Source organism: Nelusetta ayraudi, unplaced genomic scaffold (genome assembly GCF_046127955.1).
Source record: "Nelusetta ayraudi isolate G7.1 ecotype Tasmania unplaced genomic scaffold, CSIRO-AGI_Nayr_v1 ptg000079l, whole genome shotgun sequence".
NCBI classification, from domain to species: domain Eukaryota; kingdom Metazoa; phylum Chordata; class Actinopteri; order Tetraodontiformes; family Monacanthidae; genus Nelusetta; species Nelusetta ayraudi.
The window spans coordinates 130,893-149,340 of NW_027466129.1; the positions used below are offsets into that span (position 1 = coordinate 130,893).

The window sequence follows — 18,448 nt, forward strand, 5'->3', positions numbered from 1 at the left end:
TCACTCACTCAGGTCATGGGTGAATCCATGCATGCATGCAATGAAAATGCATTTGGGTTTTGTTGTGTTGTTTAAACACAAACTGCTGTTTTTTCACAGGTTCCTCCTGGAATTCCCAGCCATTGTGAACATTCCTATTAACGTTTAATTCATCTTTTATCTGCAGCCCACCAGGTGCTCTAATGCTGAGCATTAGCTGAGCCCCCATCATATCCAGTTTGCAGGTCGTTCCCTAATAGGTCCCTAATGGGACGCGTTCGTTAGCACCAGTTAATCCCCTTTCACATGCATGGCCACGCCACTTGGAGTTGGCATGCACTCTGGCCCAGGCTGGTCTTTGATGGGAAGTGGGCCAGTTGTGGGTCCCTATTGTGGAGACCCGTTCACACCTGGAGGAGCGGCCGCTGCAGAGCCTTTTGTTTCTTTCAGACTTCAGACATTCTTGCGTGGCTGCTGCAGAACTGCAACTGCTCCATTACGCAATGCGACTTTGCACCATTTGAAATAAAGTGTGATTGTAGATTTGGTGCCACAAGAAATATGTCTCAGTTGTTGGGGGAGAAACATACAAAACCAACGCTATTTTGTGCAGTAAACAGTATTTATAAAAGAACAATTCATGTCTTCATTTGAGTTCAAGACAGTAAAAATTACATCTATAAACAACAGATAACTTTAAAGTTTCTCTGTGTTTTTTTTTTACATTTTTTTAAACTATTTTTTCACTTATTTTTATCTGCTCTCATTTTTATTTGCAATAAAAGTAAAAAAAAACGCTGCGGTAAATTCAAGGCGAAACACTCTTCACTTTTCGATTTCTTTTTACAAAGTCTGCTTTTCAACCACTCATTCACACGCACGCCCACACTCACACAGGCAAAACTGAAAGAGTTAATACAACAGAGAAGATCAGCTTTAAATCTTAAAAGTTTCCACGAGGAGTCAATACCTGGAACAGCGTTTTTGTCTTTCTCTGAAACTGAAATTCCCACAAAAGTAACATTTAGAAACATCAGCTGAGTTTGAAGTTCTTTTTGTTTGTTTGTTTGTTTTTTTACTGTGATTGTCCCTCCACGAACGAGGACCACGTGGGTTAAAAGGTCAAGCGAACAGCTTCAAAAATTGGGAATTAAAGAATTAAAGAAGCCTTGTGTTAAATATCAGCACTGAGTCACAGACAAGATTTTGAAATACAATTATAAAAACTAAACCAAACATTACGTGGACAAACAATTACATTGAACAACTTTTCTTTTTTTGGAGGTAGTGGGGCGGGGGAGGGGGGGAGGGGGTTGAACAACAACCTGGGAGCCACAGACATGCATGAGGTTTTGGCTCTGCCCCCAACCATTAACGGCCCAACCCACTGGTCAAAAGGTCTCCATGAACCTGCAGTTCCACCCTCTTGCTGACCTTTTCCCCTCCAAACCTGAAACCCACCTCTCACACTGCTGTGGAACACACTCAGGACAGAATGGACAATTTGAGAGTTTGCCACCTTCTCTCTTCCTCAGACACCAGTGAGCAGCAGCTCCTCCTCGGGAAGAGCGCCACCTACCTGGCCATGATCGCTGTAGTCCTGCAGCTGTCTCCACGCAGGATGCTCACAGTCTCTCAGGTGGGAGAGACACATTCAGCTTCCATCCATGTGGGAAAACCTCCACAGGAAACAGCTCCAGTGAGGCCTCAGACTCTAATGTTCTTTGTTCTTCTGCTTCCCAGTTGATGGAGAAACTGAAGCAACTTGTGGATGAGAAGAGAAGATCTATCGAGGGCAACGTCAGAGTGTGTTTGACCACCAACAAATGTTTTGTCAAGGTGAGACTTCACCCCCCAACCTCTCCATGAATCCAGACCAGGCTCTCCAACAGTCTGCGTGTGCTTCTCCTCTCAGGTCCCAGTGGACCCAGACTGCCGGGAGAGCAAGAGGAACTACTGGAAGCTGGACACCAGCCACATCTCGGCCAAGATGGTGCGACGCCACTTCAAGGGGCTGCTGCAGCTCTTCCCCGAGTTGGCCGACAAACTGAAGACGGAGAACGTGAGCACAACGCTGGAGCCTGCAGCCTGCAGAGACGTCCAGAAGCAGCAGGTTGAGGGGAAGTTCAGCGGGCCCTTCTCCATCGAGGCCCTGCTGAAGAGAGACCAGGCCTCTCCTCAGCAGCAGCAGCAGCAGGAGGAGGAAGAGCAGCAGCAGCAGCAGCAGCAGCAACAGGAGCCTCTCCTCCTCCAGGCTTCAGCCTTCTACTCCCCTCTGTGTCCACCAGGGGGCAGCCCACACCGCGGACTCTCGGCTTTGGCCTTCAGCTGGATCGTTGCTTCCACTCAGGCCTCATTCCCAGTTTACATCAGCACCTCCACCAGTGCGCCTCCAAACTCCACCAGTCCACACAGCAGCTACAAGAGCCACTCTGTGCCCACATTTACCCACAATGCTCCCTGTTTCTACCTGTGATTTGCATGTATCTCAATAATTGTCTTCCTGAGCACTGTTTCAATAAAATTCCCCAACGCAGAGTATTTGCTTGCTGGTCTTTATTCTGCTGACCTGAACTGGTGCACATTATTAAGACAGAAAAACCACACATTCACTCCAATGAGTTCAGCTGGTCCATCAAGTTTCAGAACATTTCATACTCAACTCAACTGTACAAAAGTTGCACCTTTTCAAAAAGAGATTAAAAACCCTCCACAGTGTTGCTGTGACACTACTGGTATAGTATAAAATAATCCCAAACAAAGTGCTAATAAAATAGAGAAAGCAGAATCGAACACACATTTTGGAGTTTTGTTTTGACTCTTTGGAACAATTTGAAGTCTAAATCTAAAGGTAACAACAATAAAAAAAAAAATCCTATGTATAAATATTTGCAACAATCAGCGTTTATTTGTAACTTCAGCGTTATGAATGTGGTGTCTGTCTTCAGCGTGGAACAGTGGGAAACGGAATTTCGATTCCTTTGTATGTCTTTCACATGCGAAGTAACTGACTTTGACTTTTGACTTTGATTCTTCACCAGAACGATCTGTTTTTTTTTTTTTCTTCTGGCAAGTTATTTGCTCAATAAAACTCATTCCAATGAAGCCATTTATTTGATCTTTTTCGTCTTTTTTCTTCTTCTTCTTTTTTTTTACTCGGTATGTGTCGAAAATAACGAGGTTTTTGTCTCGGAGCCATTTACCACGAAAACAGGTGCGTTTTTCGTAAAATTCCATCTGGAAAAGTTCATTCGAATTCACTGTGAAACATTCCAATAAAAATACTTTGACCTGAAAGGCACAAAAACCGTGTCCATTTTTTAAACCTGGTTGCAGACGCACTCACATGAACGAGCCTCGTTCTGAGGGACCCATCTTGCAGTACCAACAAGATTAATTCAAGCTTCAGAAAGTAAAAATCCGAAGATTTCTGCTCATCTTTTCTGTCTTCTTTTCTTTTCCGATTCAAACGTCACGTCGACGCTGCAACTTTTACCGTTTTGAACACGTTTTATTTTATTTTATTTTATTTTTTTAACTAATCGCTGTGTCCTGTTGGTTGTCTGAACCCCCCCAGGTGAGGGGCAATCGGAGCACTAAACAACCAGGTGCTGGCCACGCCCTCTCAGACGCCCTTTTTGTGCCCGTTTTGGGTCCACGCTGGGGGTCATTGGTGGAGGGGGTGAGGTGTCAGCCCCGCCCCCTCGGTACCAGTCAGGACCCCTATAAGATGTGCTGCCGGCGCCCCACAGAACAGTCAACACCTAGGGGAAACCTTTGCTCTGGACCTTGGGTCCCGCTTTCCGTCCATCCTGCCCTGAAAGTATCTCCTGGAGGATCTTCTCAGCATGGCTACTGATCCGTTGCCCAGCGTCCAGACGATGGAAGGGCCGCAGCTCGGCGACGTAAGTTTGAGCCTCGCTTTTCTTGGAACGACTCACTTTTGTATTGTATGCATTTCAGCGGTGTGATAATTATTTTTCTCTTAATTCTCCTTTTCTGTTAGCTGTGTCACATGACTCAACCCGATAACGTTGGCTCGGGCATCCAAGCTCCCGCACAGGACGAGAAGGACGAGCTGGAGAAATATCTGGATCTGGATTTCATCTTGGCCAACACCAGCGGCCCCATCAGCTCCAGCAGCCCCAACAGCAGCAGCGACGGGAACATCATTGACTTCGAAGCTCAGTTCAACATCATGCAGCCCTCCGCCCTGTCCGACTCCAACGACTTATTGGACGAGCTGGAGAAATATCTGAATATGGATCTTATTTTATCCAACAATTTGGCCGCCAGCGGCAACACCGCCGCCACCAACACCAGCAGCGCCACCACCAACAGCAGCAGCGGCTGCAGCAGCGCAGATGAACTTTCTCCACCTCCCGTTGCGCTTCCAACTCCAGCCCCCGAGGCCGACCAGAGCTTCTCGGATCCCTCCTACCTGATGGGGCCGATGTTCAAGCCAGACACCGGCTTCCAGGCTTCCACTGTGGGGGGGCTGCAGCAGCCGCATGCCGCTCAACAGCAGCAACAGCAGCCACATGCCGCTCAACAGCAACAGCCACATGCCGCGCAACAGCAGCAGCAGCAGCAGCATGCCGCTCAACAGCAGCTGCAGCAGCAGCAACCGGCCGTGCCGCCTCAACAGGCATCAAACCCTGCCGCCCAGACGCTCTTCACCGCATACCCGATGCTGTCCACCGCACCAGTGGCAATGGCCGGCTACCACCTGGTTCCCCTCAGCACCATGGCCCCTTATTGCCCGCAGCAGGCGGGCGTGCAGAGCCCGTACTCCAGCGCGACCTACCAGCAGAATTACGCATCACAGTACCAGAATAATTACGCGCAGCAGTACCAGCAGAATTACGCTCAGCAGTACCAACAAAATTACGCACAGCCCTCTCAGCAGCATTACGCACAGCCCTCTCAGCAGCATTACGCACAGCATTACCAGCAGCATTACGCACAGCAGTTCCAGCAGAATTACGCACAGCAGTACCAACAAAATTACGCGCAGCCCTCGCAGCAGTTCCAGCAGAATTACGCGCAGCAGGGGATGATGTTCATGTCCCCGACGAGCTCCGCGCCGGGCTTCAACATCCGCGGCAGAGTCGGAGCAGTGAGGACCAGGCGGACAGCCAATCCCCGGGCCAAGAAGGGCCCCACCATCTACAAGTGTGAGCACCCGGGCTGCGACAGGACCTACAACAAGAGCTCCCACAAGGACGCCCACATGAGAACACACACCGGTGAGCACGAGTCCACTGCCTAGCTTTGTTGTTGTTTTTTTTTTGTTGTTGTTGTGGAGACATTTGATCAATGCCCGGTTTTTATTTCCCCCTCCTCCAGGTGAGAAGCCCTTCCACTGCAAATGGCCGGGATGCGGATGGAAGTTCTCCAGATCCGACGAGTTGACCCGTCACTACCGGAAACACACCGGCCAGCGACCCTTCCAGTGCCCCGTGTGCGCGCGCGCTTTCTCCCGCTCCGACCACCTGGCTCTCCACCTGAAGGCTCACTTCTGAGCGATGCTGCATGTTGCCGCATTATTTTTTACTATTATTATTGTCATTTTATTGTTTTACTTGATTTATTTTTTATAATTTTTATTGTTATTTTTTTTTTTTCACTTTTACTCACCCCGACGCAAAGCCAATTGCTCCGCAGACCAGTGCACCAGTTTGGACCTCACGCCTCCCTGAAGTGAAGCAATGTCCTGTAATTTGTTTGCTGGACATTTGCCCCTTTTTTCCAATAATCTTTTAATTGGGACGAAGCACGTTTACGGGTTTTTCGTGACGCCATTACTTCACCCCAAAGAATCTTACTTATTATTATTATTACTATGTGTTGTATTTCGGGTTTTTTCGGTGAAATGAGCTTGATTGTTTAATGTTTAAGGCTTCTTCTTTTTTGTAAAACGCCTTTATAAAATCCAAAGAGGGAAATTAGCCAGAACCAGAAGTGGTGTAAATATGTTCATAGGATTTTGACATGCTTACTTTCCCATTACTATTTTTTCTTCTTTTTATATTTCGTAGTTTGTAGTTTTTGATGACTTTATACTTGGAATTGAAAATGAAGAAGTGCCCTGAAGGCCAGATGCATGCTTACTTTATTATTTTGGATCTGTTTTTATTCGGTCCAATCTTTCTATCTACTATTTGTACTTTGGCCAATAAATGTACTTGACATGCAATATGTCTAAGTGACTTTTTATGAATTTCGAAAGTTGAAATGTGATTGTAGTGCTGAGTTAGTCACCAGGCAGCAGAATGCCAAAAGGTTCAGTTTGATTAGTTTAAGCAGTTTATTCATTGTTTTATGCCTCAAACTCATAAGGAAACTCTGCTTTCATAAATACTGCCATAATGGATCCGACACACAGTTCAGTCAGAATGCCAAATCAGACTGAAACTTTCTTGCAAGTGCAGCAGTTTCAGTTCGGCAGCAGCAACAACACTAAACACTAAACACGAACTTCAGAGTCACAGACTTCGGTATCTGCTGGGTCTCCCCCAGGTGTGAACGACTCATCCGGGGTCTATATGCAGGGACCAATCAGTCCAGGTCATGTGACCCTGCATCTGAATGAGGTTACTGTGTAAATGAATGACAATACTGGGACCTAATTATGGATCTATTATCAGAGTTAGAGACCCATCATAGGTGAGAAGTAATGGGCCATTAAGGGAGGAATTTCAAAATAAAGGTGTGGTACCAGTTTTTATTGTTGTGATGCCGCAGGACTTGAACAGTATTCAGGCTGGCTGCACAATCTGGTGGGAGCCTGTAAACACACAAAATACTTGTCCTAAGTTTGTAAGTCAGTTTCAATAAATTACCTCTAGGGTTTGAGTAGTAGTGAAACACACACATTTATTATTTTAGATAGATAGATAGATAGATAGATAGATAGATAGATAGATAGATAGATAGATAGATAGATAGATAGATAGATAGATAGATTTACTTTATTAATCCCAAAAACAGTAGTGTTGTATATTGTAGCTCAGCTTCTCCACCAACTGGGATCCAGATCCAAACTCATTAATGATTAAAACTGATTAAAACTCACATATTTAATTCTAAGGGCCATGACTGGAACAGTTCCCTGTGAATGTTTCTACCTCCAAGATTAAATTAGTAGATGGTGTGGAGCTTTATAGCCAGGAAGGTGGTGCTCTACCTGCACAGATGCTGCTGCATTTGTGCAGGTAAGAGGGGGAAAAAAAGGTAAACTTAAAGACAAATAAGGGAAATGTGGGGAAAGCTGCAGCAGAACAAGTAGTTTTAAAAAGGTGGACACAGATTTTCCTTATAGTTCACAATCATAACAATAAACAACCTTTTAGATTTAGTGATATTAAACAAGACTAACTTCATAACCTCACCTTTGTTGTTGTTGTTTTTTTCTTTTTTTTGCAAAGATTTAGTTTTGAGGTTGAAACTGACTTGAGCATCAGTTTCTGATGATCAAACAGCTGCAGGTGTGTGTTGTCTTCACTCACCTGAGTCACACTCAACACTGCGCTGAACTGCGAAGGAACAAACCAGCAGTTTCTCTGCGTTGCATTTGATTTTAGAATAAAAGTGTAAGTTTGATTTAAGAAATAAATAAATCAAACACTACATTTTCACAGGTTCCTCCTGCATTTGCACAATGTTCCCTCTCAGGTCCATAATGGATACATTTGCATCAGCTAATCCCCTTTCAGATGCAGGACGCCACTTGGACTTGTGGGCCTCGTGCACCTCCAGAGGACATTTGCATGTCCAAACAGGGCTGGTTTTCACAGGTCTTTGATCGGAACCAGTTTAGTTCTGGATCACTTTGTGGAGACCCGTTCACACCTGGAGGAGCCGCCACTGCACTGCCCTGTGTGTCTCCTAGAATGACTTGTGTTGTTGCTGCTGCTACAGAAACTGCTCCATTACACCATGTGACTTTGAAATAAAGTTTCATTGTAGATTAACATTTTTTATTTGGGGGAAAAAAATAAGCGGTTCCTGTTTTCATATGAGTTCACAACTCCGGATAAATCTATTCGAACTGAACTGGAAGTGTCCCACTTATCATACATCTGTTTTGCAACCACATTTAAGTTCCAGTATAAGTCAACGCACAAATTAAATGAAACAGAAAAAGCTGTTTGGTTAAAAACAAACGAAAGAAAGAAAATAAACAAGAAATATAAAGAAATAACAATGATAGACTGAACATGAGTATCGTAATTCCACCAAAAACATAACAAACCATCCCCCAGGATGGGTTCTGGTAACAAAAACCTGATGTCTTGAAAAAGGAAAAGAAAAAACTTTGAAAAAAGAAAATGCATAGATGTTTTTGTTAATTTCCAAAGATCTTGGGGTAAAACATTGAGCCCACCTGCCCACCACCGGCTTCCCACATGTTGAGTAACAAGCACACACACAAAAATCGGAAGGAAAAGACAGTGGATTTTCAGTAGAAGAGAAAACAAAAGCAAACTTGTTGAGATCAAAATCATGAAGTTTGAGAAATATCAAGGGTTCAAAGTATTCGCCACACCATGTTATGACCAATGGTGAATGAAAATACATTTCTATTTGATGTCTGCCTCTTTTTCAGGGATAATAAACGACAAATCAGCACAGACGTCTCAGTGATACTTTACAGTTTCAGCAAAGTTCCAGATTTAAAAGAAATTTGGACAACCATGGAAATCTGATGGTGCTCTAAGCAAAGGAATGTAGGAAGGTGAGAACAATTGTCATCAACAACCTGGGAGCCACAGACATGCATGAGGTTTTGGCTCTGCCCCCAACCATTAACGGCCCAACCCACTGGTCAAAAGGTCTCCATGAACCTGCAGTTCCACCCTCTTGCTGACCTTTTTCCCTCCAAACCTGAAACCCACCTCTCACACTGCTGTGGAACACACTCAGGACAGAATGGACAATTTGAGAGTTTGCCACCTTCTCTCTTCCTCAGACACCAGTGAGCAGCAGCTCCTCCTCGGGAAGAGCGCCACCTACCTGGCCATGATCGCTGTAGTCCTGCAGCTGTCTCCACGCAGGATGCTCACAGTCTCTCAGGTGGGAGAGACACATTCAGCTTCCATCCATGTGGGAAAACCTCCACAGGAAACAGCTCCAGTGAGGCCTCAGACTCTAATGTTCTTTGTTCTTCTGCTTCCCAGTTGATGGAGAAACTGAAGCAACTTGTGGATGAGAAGAGAAGATCTATCGAGGGCAACGTCAGAGTGTGTTTGACCACCAACAATTGTTTTGTCAAGGTGAGACTTCACCCCCCAACCTCTCCATGAATCCAGACCAGGCTCTCCAACAGTCTGCGTGTGCTTCTCCTCTCAGGTCCCAGTGGACCCAGACTGCCGGGAGAGCAAGAGGAACTACTGGAAGCTGGACACCAGCCACATCTCGGCCAAGATGGTGCGACGCCACTTCAAGGGGCTGCTGCAGCTCTTCCCCGAGTTGGCCGACAAACTGAAGACGGAGAACGTGAGCACAACGCTGGAGCCTGCAGCCTGCAGAGACGTCCAGAAGCAGCAGGTTGAGGGGAAGTTCAGCGGGCCCTTCTCCATCGAGGCCCTGCTGAAGAGAGACCAGGCCTCTCCTCAGCAGCAGCAGCAGCAGGAGCCTCTCCTCCGCCAGGCTTCAGCCGGGTACTCCCCTCTGTGTCCACCAGGGGGCAGCACACACCGCGGACTCTCGGCTTTGGCCTTCAGCTGGATCGTTGCTTCCACTCAGGCCTCATTCCCAGTTTACATCAGCACCTCCACCAGTGCGCCTCCTACAAGAGCCACTCCATGCCCTCATTTACCCACAATGCTCCCTGTTTCTACCGGTGATGTGTAAAGTTATCTTAATAATTGTCTTCCTCAGCACTGTTTCAATCAAATAAAACCAACCCCAAAAAAATTCAGTTTGTTTCAGCTTTGTATGTTCTGTGCCATAAAGCGGCTCGGATACTTTACACATTTAGCAGGTTTGGAAAGTCTTCCGCTTGGGGGGGTCAGCACTACCTGCATCAGGGTGGGGTGGGGGCTTTGTAAAGTCTTTTATAAGGACAACTGGGGGCGCTGCGTCAGCATCCCATCAGTGACAAGCAATTTGAGTTGCGTAAATGATCATTGTAGGGTGGAATAAGGACGTTAATTCAAGATCCGATGCTACTTTTTTCCTTGGTTTCATTAAGGTGAAAGGACCACACCACCACCCTGCAGAAAGAAAACAAGAATTTGCTCGAGCAAAACTGCACATGAAGCTGGGGAACAGTACTTTGTTCAGAAAAAGTGCCCTCTCTGCTGTTACGCAAGCAGCGACACATTGTTCCAACTCTGACTCACCGATTCTTTTGCCTTAGAGTTGAGCCACTCGTGCAGGAAAATGAAAAGGTTCCTTTCCGGGAACGAATGAAAAGCCTCCAATATTCTTTATTCAGCTGAGCTCTTCGCCTTGAGCTACTCAGGTGCTGCATGAATGGTTCAGAAATTGGGACAGTGGCAAAAAAAAAAAAAAAAAAAAAAAACCTGCAAAGCCTTGACCGCTGTGACGCCGCTTGAAGGCTTTATTCTCAATTTATGAGGATTTAACAACAAAACTGAAGCGGTTGCAAACAGCACGTCTCCGAGTCTGCGGCAGGAGTTTAGAGAAACGCAACACAACTTTTCAAATTATGCAATTTATCCATTTTAATTGGGGTTTTGCGTGATCATGTGTGAGAAGAGAAGAGGCGGCAGAGACGGAGGGTGAAATAAAATGCCATTTTATTGTTCAGCCGTGTCATAACCTCGTCTCCAAAATAAGCACAGCAGGACTACAACTGGTTCGTTAGCCTAGCTACCCTTGATAGCACATAAAACTGGGTTTTATTCCACCACCAATGATAGAGTTAAAGACTTTCTTCTATCAGACATCCAATGATAGCATACAAAATAGTTGTTAACCTACCAGTGATACTGTATATAAAACACTCCGGCTCTAGATTTTATCCCCCCAGCCCTCCCCTGGATTTTACCCATAAGCCCCTCACCCTCTTTAGAACATTTGTGACACTGACATACTTTATGCTTAAACAAGCACATATTAAGAATGTATAATTCTCCATTTTTGAGATTATATATAAAAAAAAAACAAACAAAAGAAAAAACTACACAATGTTACACTTTAAGTCAGAGTACAATTCAACTGATTATTAGTGTTCTACACATTCGGCCGTAAACCAAAAAAAGAAAGGAAGCATAGTATAATATCACTATAACTTAACACTACATGTAGTATACGTTCCATTTTTTAAAAAAAATAAAAATTACAAATGATTAGCATCAGAGAAAATGAAAGATGGCTAGTGCGAAGGCAAGCTGGGTCAGTACCATACCAGAGAATGAGTAATACAAAAAAAAGAAAATAAAAAAACAGAACAAAATAAAATAGAAAAAAAACTGAACCAAGAATAATGATACAGGCAAGGCTAAAACATGTGTGTTTCAAACTATAAGATCCACCTCATGTGCGCTCATCCACTCAGGTCAACCTGCTCCCAGACCTCCATTGTGTGATCCACATCCTCTCAGCTGACGACTCAAACCTTTTGCTCTCCTGCTTCGACTTGCTTTAACATTCCCGTGGCAACCATCGTCTGTTCTATATGTTGTTGTCGTGTTTGTTTTGTTTCTATTGTGTCAGGCACTTTCCAAGACCTCTTATTCCCGCTCTTGTTTTCCTTCACCAACTCTACAGGGGCCAATCATAACGCTGATTCAGACAATACAGGCCAATCGCTATGCAGGTTCGATCAAACACACCTGCGGAAAAGTGGACAAGGACACGCAGATCATTAGGCTGCCGCTGACTTTTAGAAGAAAAGAAAAAAAGGGTTTTCGGAGGCAGAATCTCACCAATCCTACAGGTCGGTGTCAAACCAGGCCAGCTGGTTGCTGTCCATCAGGTCCTGGGTGTGGCCGAGGTCTGGCAGCGGGTCAGTGTGGTGGCCCAGGTCGGGCAGAGTGTCGGCGTGGTAGTCGGCACCTTCCATCATGGGGTCCAACAGGGAGTCCTGGCCGTAGGGTGTGGGGTAGGCCCGGTAGGCTCCGTCTGAGGAACACATCAGGTAAAAATCACGACATCACTCAGGAGACTGCTGTTTAAAATCCATTTAAATTGAGCCAATGCTTCATAAAACCTTGCTTATCCTCGCCTCTGCATAACTGACCGCCTGTTGCACATCTTGCTCTTATTTTATTTAGATTCACCTATTCTGGTAATTGCTATGTAGTTCATTTTTTGTATTGTTTTCAGCGCTGCAACAGCGTAGTTCCCCAATGTGGGATCAATAAAGTAGATCCATCCATCAATCTATACTGATAAGCGGTAATGGCTGGATGATAAAGAGATTCCAAAGGGAGTGACAATGCGAGTTTTGGCAGTAGAAAAGCGGGAAACTCACCGTCCTGCCTGTAAGCCAGTGGGTCTGTCTGGCCCCCCATGTCCAGGCCCATGTCTCCAGTCTGGAAGAAGGTAAACGGAGGTGAGTGACGCTGCTCATGCAGAGGAGGCTGTGCCTTGAGTTAACGTCTGTCTAACAATACAGTACTGATTGAAAATACCTCGTTCCAGGCCATGGGCTCGGTCCTGAACAAGGAGCTGGTCAGCTCTACTGACAGGCGCTTCTTGTAGTCCTGGGGTTTGTCTTCAGACATGCGGAAGAGGACGGCGGCGGCGTAGGTCGCTACGGCAGATAAACGGGTAAAAACAATAAATAAAAACACGGCGGGAAGATCGACAGACGTGGCCGGCGCGTGCAAGGACGTGCACGTTTTCACCGCTTAAACGCCCGACGTGCAACTCACCGACGCCCTCGTTACGGGAATGCAGTAGTTCGGTGAGGGGGGCCGTGGCTCCCTCGGCCTCGATGGCCTCCGCGGCCTCTTTGTCTTGGGCCAGTTCACACAGCACGCCAGCAGCCACGCGCTGGATGTTTTCCACTGGGGAATACAGCAACTGGAGGGGAGCAGGGAAGCGGTCATTGTACTCACTGCACACAAGCGACGCAGATTTGGTGAGTTGGAATGTCGGGTGTTTGGTCTCACCTGGACAAAGAGTGGAATGGTGTTGAGCCCCCTGATGACAATTCTGTTGTGGACATCCCGGGCCAGGATGTGCAGGGCTCCTGTGCAGCCCTCCACGATCTCCTCCATGCGAACGCCCTCCTGATGTGTCCAAGAGGAGGACGGGAGAGAACCGCGGGCGGTGGAGTTAAAATTTGTGTTGAGTGCTTTGGAGTAAATTTGGGTTATAAGGAAACAACTGTGGGTCCTGAGACTCCACCAGCTGAGAACCACGGGTCTAAAACATAAACCAAAGCGTCCGCTTGGTCACACACCACAAACTGCTGCTGGTTGCCTCCCATGCTGGTGCGCCGCTGGGTGTCCTGGTGAGCCCTGACCAGCAGTTGGACCAAGCGGGGAATGGCGCCCTGCTCACGCAGAGCACTGTGGTTGGCCGGGCAGAGGGCCAGGTTGCGGATGAGACCGACGGTGGCCTGGAATGGGAGGAAAACCAGTCGCAGCCAGTTAGCAAAAAAAAAACAGTGCTGTGGGTAAAACGGACGAGCTGTGCTGCTGTACGCTGGAGGAGAAACCACCTTGATCAGAGGCCAGTGAGACGGGGGGTGCAGCAGCTTCACCACCACCGGGAGACCATAGTGGAGGCGCACGGCATTCTGGGCCATCTCGGCGTCCTGGTGGCGGGAGGTCAGGTGACGCAGGGCGCAGACGGCGGGCTCGGTGATGTCTTCTCTGTCGCCGGCCCGAAGCACCGTCCGCACCAGGGCCTCGATGCCTCCAACCTGACAAGAACAAACACAAAGACGGGAGGGGTTATAAAACCACCAAGACTGCAGACACAGAAGCACGCACAGCTGGGAGTCGGAAGGCAACGACAGAACACACCTGGCAGACCATGAGCTTGTTGCTGTAGTTGTTGCAGGTCAGGTTGGAGAGGATGCCCGCAGCACACGTCACAACGTTGATGTCGTCGCTGCCCAGCAGCTGGACCAGGGTTCCCAGGAGGCCCTCCATCCCCTCCTGCAGGGGACGAGACGGACAGCGGTCAGCGGGAGCAAAGGACACGCCGACCAGCAGAGGGCAACGAGGAGAAAAGAGTCTCTTACCTGTTTGGTGGCGGCGTCTGACAGGTTCCTCAGAGTCCAGAGGCAGTTCTGGACCAGGCGTTGGCTGGGGTCTGTCAGGTGGAGCCCCAGGGCCTGCATCCCTCCTGCACACAAGAGCATCAACAGTCTCAGCGCTGACTCTCTGAAACGCTGCTGAGAGTATTACCGCGAGAGCCGTGACAACTTACCAGCCTCCACAATGGCCGGCTTATTGCTCGAGCAAACAGAGAGCACCTTGAGCACTCTGCTGGTGGTCCAGAGCAGCTTCTCATATGTGAAGGTCCTCATGATGTTCACCAGGGCCTGAGGACCCCCACTGGCCAGAATGATGAGCTGCGGCAGGAGCAGACAGTTTTTAGCCTCCAGAAGAGCAACAACGCAACAACGCTGCTCCAGGTCCGGGTTGTGGGACGATTTCCTTACCTTGCTCTCCTGGTTTCCGTAAGCCAGAATCTGCAGGCAGTCTGTGGTGATGGCCAGGAACTTGACGTTGGTGTTGGACAGCAGAGCCACCATCTTCTGCAGACCTCCGGCCAGGCGCACGGCCATCTTTGCGCCCTCCTGGTGCAGCAGCAGGTTGTGGAGCGTGGTGATGGCGTAGAACAGGACGCTGTCCACTGGCGAGCTGCGGAAATGCATTATAGTTTTACTCTCTTCACCAAATTATTCATTAAGCGTATCTTAAAGCGCATCTTAAAGACCAGATGAAGGCAGTGAGGTTTTTTCATAGATCACTGAGCACAGCAGTCGAAACACAGGATACTCATTAGATGACAAGATGTGCACCGACATCAGGCTCAATTTACTTGTATTTCCACCCCATGATATTTCTATTACTGGCCACATCATCATTTCTTATTTTGGAAGACCTGCGCCTCATCTTTTATCTGCCTTTCAGTGTTTCTATCTTTGTATCTCTCGTTTCTTACAGCAGCTGCTGCTGTTCCCTGACCCCATTCTGTGGGCAAAAGGAAACAAAAAACGCAAGACACGTTTACAAGACAAAGAGACCTGCAATAATAATAAACACAGAAAGAGGTGCGGCAAAATTGTGTTGGGACTGTGCATGCAAGCAACAAAATTAAGCGGCACTGGGTTCATGTGTTCAAACCAACAGCAGCAGCAGCTTCGCTGTTATGATATGATGCTGCAGCAGCAGCAGCAGCAGCGTACGTCACAACAACGTTAACAGTGGTCACGGCAGCTGTCAAACTACAGTGGGAACGCCATGGTTTGTCACTTCTTCCTCCTCGGTTATATTTCTCTGCGCGCTAATAATCCATTGCAGAAACCCGAAGGCCAACACTGAGGGCTTCCTACCCGAGCATCTTGACCAGTGCTGGGATTCCACCAGACTTGAAGATGGACAGCAGCCCTTCGCGATGGTGGGACAGGTTGTGCAGGGTGCCGGCAGAGCAGCGAGCCGTCTCCACGTCGCCAGTGTTCTGCATGGCGCGGACAACGGCCGACACCATCTGAGGGGAGCGCATCAGGGCGTGACGCGACGCCTCCTTCTTGGACAGCTGGTGCACCATCACGGCAGCCTTGTTCACGACAACCTGGGGCAGAGAGACACAGCTGGTTAGCGACTCGGCCAGGTGGGACGTAAACCATGTGACCCTGTACGTGTGTTTGTGTGTTCATCCGTTTTAATTGCAAACATACTTGGTCCTCATCGTTGAGCAGTTTGGTGAGCTCGGGGATGGCTCGTGTGGCCAGCTCAGCGTCGTCCTGGTAGTTAATGAGGTTGACCACAGCGTGCTTCAGCATCTGGGAGGGCTCCGCCAGGCGCTGCACTGCCGTTGGGTGGGCAGCATCCAGCTGGGTGGGCGGGATCTGGATTCCTTCCTCCAAGGTCTCGGGGAACATGGCGGCGCGCACGCGCTGGGCCCGAGTCATGGCATAGCCTTCAATGTCTAAGTAAAAAAAAAACAACGATGCGACAGTTCAGAGCTCGCCGGCCCCCCTGCGCGCCAGCATTGGGAGCCTTTCAGGTCAGGGAGGGTGTTTACCTGTAGCCTCGGGGGTGAAGGGCTGGTTGAAGTCCCAGTCGTACAGAGACGGGTCATCCTCCTCGGCGTCGGGGTTTCCCTTGCCGCTCAGAGACGGCGCTGTGGTGGTGACCCCGGACTGAATGCCTGAATCCAGGTAGGACTGCTGCTGCCACTGGCTGACTGCAGCCTTGCTGTCTCCCATGGCCATGTCCAACTCCATCAAATCAGCTGTTACAAACCATAAAAATGTTACAAGAAAGCTTAAAACAAAAAAAAAATTAAACCTTTCCATCCGCTATGTAAGATTGTGGCTAATGGTAGAGAACCATAATGTTACCAACATTATGTAGCCATGTTGCTACGAACCCCGTTTATAATGATTGATGGGATATGTGCTAAGCTAATTACATACCATATATCCTGGTTAAATTCACAGGGAATTTGTCAAAGTAAATGTGGCATGAACACACGAGATTAAATTCTGATGAAATAATGAAAATATCTGTTGCATCTTCCTCCTATTCTTCCTTATACTCTTGCAGTAGCGTTTTAAACAAGCTCAAAATTAACAAGGGGTAAAATCAAACTATTCCAACATGTTGCTACTCAACCTTTTCCTTTCTCCTTGTGTCAGGTTGAACACAGTGAGGCAAAAAAAAAAAAAAAAAAAAAAAACTAAACAAAAAAAAAGACTTCACAGCAGCGAGTGCGTCAAAGCAAAACAAACCAAAAAAAAAAACGTGGCCGGAAGCGACAAAAGAACGGATCATTGAGACATCAAAGTAATTCATTGAAAAGTTTTATCACACTACTTACACTGGGTCGCCATTGTTCTTGCCTGCCCTCGGCCCGCACAGCAGTCTTATCTGCGGAGGTGAAGGGAGGGGGGGAGAGAGAAACTGAGATATTGTACCTTCCAACACTCGGGACGGAATAGAGACACGTCTCACTAGTCGTGGCCACGAAGCGTTTAGTCAGTCGTGATGTTTGCACATTCTTCTCGTGAAGATGTTCGCGGCGAATAAAACCTGCCTGTCCTTCGATCGGCACGACCTGTGATTCACGCGCCCGTGTTGGTTAGCAGAGCGTAGCTGCTCAGAGGAGAGGGGGAAAGAGGGGAAAAATGCCGAGCCTCCACCTCCAGCCGAGGGACCGACTGAGTGCGAAGCGGTGGGTATTTCCCGGCCAGCGTGAGCACAATTCACCATTCAGCAGCACATAACATCAAAGGCATATTTCTCCCCCTCCCCCTCTTCCACGGCCAAGTTCCGACCTCACAGCTTGTGTTTCCAACGGGAGTAGCTGGCCCCGCCACCTCCGCCCCGCAATCACTTCCATGGCTCCTCCTTTCGAGCTCCGAGCCGAACGGGCTACTTTGGAACAATTCTAAGCCCGTGTAACTAACGGTGGGAGGAAATCCAGCAGACTGCTTAGCAGTCAGCGAAATTGACGCCAACACACTGTGGGAGAGCGCATTATTTAACCGTGTAGCGGCTGTGAGCGCTACAGCTAGCAGCTCGGCTAACTTACCTTGAGAGCCTAGCGTGCAAAGCTCGCGCACCGCTAAGTTGGCTAGCTAACATAAACAAACAATGTTTTGCGCTCTGCTAAAACACACCCGTTAGTGCCGACACGGGTCCAAGCGTACAGTCGACAAGCCAAATCACGCTCGCCACAAAGCAGCCCCTGGCATGAATGGTAACTTTTGTCGGAAGCCCCCCCCCCCCAAATGTGGAATTTTGTCCGGTTAGCTATGCTAAGCAGGACGGATGAAACGTAGTTCCAGGCGCCACCGCACAAAACCTGCTGTGCTGCCCGTCGGGGAAAAAAAATAGAAAAAAAATCAGAAAACCCCACCGGAGCCCCCCCCTCGTTCTCTAAAGATGATTTTCTCAAGCGAAGCAAACACTGACACGATGTGAAGCAACCGCGCGGTGGCTGAGGTGAAGAGCGGCGTCGTTACCAGAGTCGAGCGGCTCCTCCGTGGCTCTGGTCAGGGAATTTTTCTCTCTTTTCGCCCGGCTGAAAATAGGGAAAGAGCTGCTAGGTGAACCACCCGTGTGTCCGAACCACACCCGCTGCTCCTCCGCCGAAGATGTTGCTTCCGCCCGTGCGGCCCACCGTCAAAATGGCGAAGGAGAAAACACACTGGCGTATTCCTCCGCGCTCGAAAAAATAGGGCGCCGTAATAAACGCCCTTTCACATAAACGTCGTCACTAATAAACCACAATTCTTGGCTGATGCGAGTCTTTGACGCGTGGCAGATTTTGGTCGAGTCAGTCCGGGGACGTGCCAACGTGA

At 48.0% G+C, this 18,448-nt stretch overlaps 3 protein-coding genes across 5 annotated transcripts; 2 read left to right on the top strand and 1 right to left on the bottom strand.

Annotated features, from left to right (window-relative positions):
• The first annotated feature begins 1,438 nt into the window (after positions 1-1,438).
• LOC142900112 (forkhead box protein H1-like) lies at positions 1,439-2,495 on the top strand. The gene is made up of 3 exons (XM_076044168.1): positions 1,439-1,618; positions 1,723-1,818; positions 1,895-2,495. Exons 1-3 carry the CDS (start codon positions 1,475-1,477, stop codon positions 2,453-2,455), a joined length of 801 nt encoding a protein of 266 aa, XP_075900283.1. The 5' UTR covers positions 1,439-1,474; the 3' UTR covers positions 2,456-2,495.
• A 1,076-nt stretch (positions 2,496-3,571) lies between these two features.
• LOC142900047 (uncharacterized) lies at positions 3,572-6,172 on the top strand. Its single transcript, XM_076044070.1, has 3 exons — positions 3,572-3,884; positions 3,986-5,228; positions 5,329-6,172. The coding sequence occupies exons 1-3, from the start codon at positions 3,828-3,830 to the stop codon at positions 5,502-5,504; spliced, it is 1,476 nt and encodes a 491-aa protein (XP_075900185.1). The 5' UTR covers positions 3,572-3,827; the 3' UTR covers positions 5,505-6,172.
• A 4,559-nt stretch (positions 6,173-10,731) lies between these two features.
• On the bottom strand, positions 10,732-18,448 carry LOC142899971 (catenin beta-1-like). 3 transcript variants are annotated; one of them, XM_076043941.1, is made up of 17 exons: positions 18,110-18,448; positions 16,963-17,012; positions 16,165-16,374; positions 15,818-16,068; positions 15,473-15,711; positions 14,576-14,777; positions 14,341-14,485; positions 14,153-14,256; positions 13,932-14,066; positions 13,625-13,828; positions 13,364-13,522; positions 13,071-13,190; positions 12,831-12,981; positions 12,588-12,709; positions 12,428-12,488; positions 11,880-12,075; positions 10,732-11,786 (listed from the first exon to the last, which is right to left on the bottom strand). In XM_076043941.1, the coding sequence occupies exons 2-16, from the start codon at positions 16,973-16,975 to the stop codon at positions 11,885-11,887; spliced, it is 2,307 nt and encodes a 768-aa protein (XP_075900056.1). In that variant the 5' UTR covers positions 16,976-17,012; positions 18,110-18,448; the 3' UTR covers positions 10,732-11,786; positions 11,880-11,884. The 3 variants fall into 3 exon arrangements, with proteins under 3 accessions (XP_075900056.1, XP_075900057.1, XP_075900058.1); XM_076043942.1 differs by lacking the exon at positions 18,110-18,448 and adding an exon at positions 17,765-17,915; XM_076043943.1 differs by lacking the exon at positions 18,110-18,448 and adding an exon at positions 17,677-17,701.

What these genes read in the sequence shown, in the direction of transcription:
- LOC142900112 (XM_076044168.1), top strand. Translation starts at nt 1,475, where the DNA reads ATGGACAATTTGAGAGTTTGCCACCTTCTCTCTTCCTCAGACACCAGT. An exon ending in GGATGCTCACAGTCTCTCAG is followed by an intron (nt 1,619 to 1,722) that starts GTGGGAGAGACA and finishes TCTGCTTCCCAG; the next exon opens with TTGATGGAGAAACTGAAGCA. An exon ending in CCAACAAATGTTTTGTCAAG is followed by an intron (nt 1,819 to 1,894) that starts GTGAGACTTCAC and finishes TTCTCCTCTCAG; the next exon opens with GTCCCAGTGGACCCAGACTG.
- LOC142900047 (XM_076044070.1), top strand. Translation starts at nt 3,828, where the DNA reads ATGGCTACTGATCCGTTGCCCAGCGTCCAGACGATGGAAGGGCCGCAG. An exon ending in AAGGGCCGCAGCTCGGCGAC is followed by an intron (nt 3,885 to 3,985) that starts GTAAGTTTGAGC and finishes CTTTTCTGTTAG; the next exon opens with CTGTGTCACATGACTCAACC. An exon ending in CCACATGAGAACACACACCG is followed by an intron (nt 5,229 to 5,328) that starts GTGAGCACGAGT and finishes CCCCTCCTCCAG; the next exon opens with GTGAGAAGCCCTTCCACTGC.
- LOC142899971 (XM_076043941.1), bottom strand. An exon ending in GCACTGGTCAAGATGCTCGG is followed by an intron (nt 14,778 to 15,472) that starts GTAGGAAGCCCT and finishes GCATTTCCGCAG; the next exon opens with CTCGCCAGTGGACAGCGTCC. An exon ending in CTCACTGGCCTCTGATCAAG is followed by an intron (nt 13,523 to 13,624) that starts GTGGTTTCTCCT and finishes CTCCCATTCCAG; the next exon opens with GCCACCGTCGGTCTCATCCG.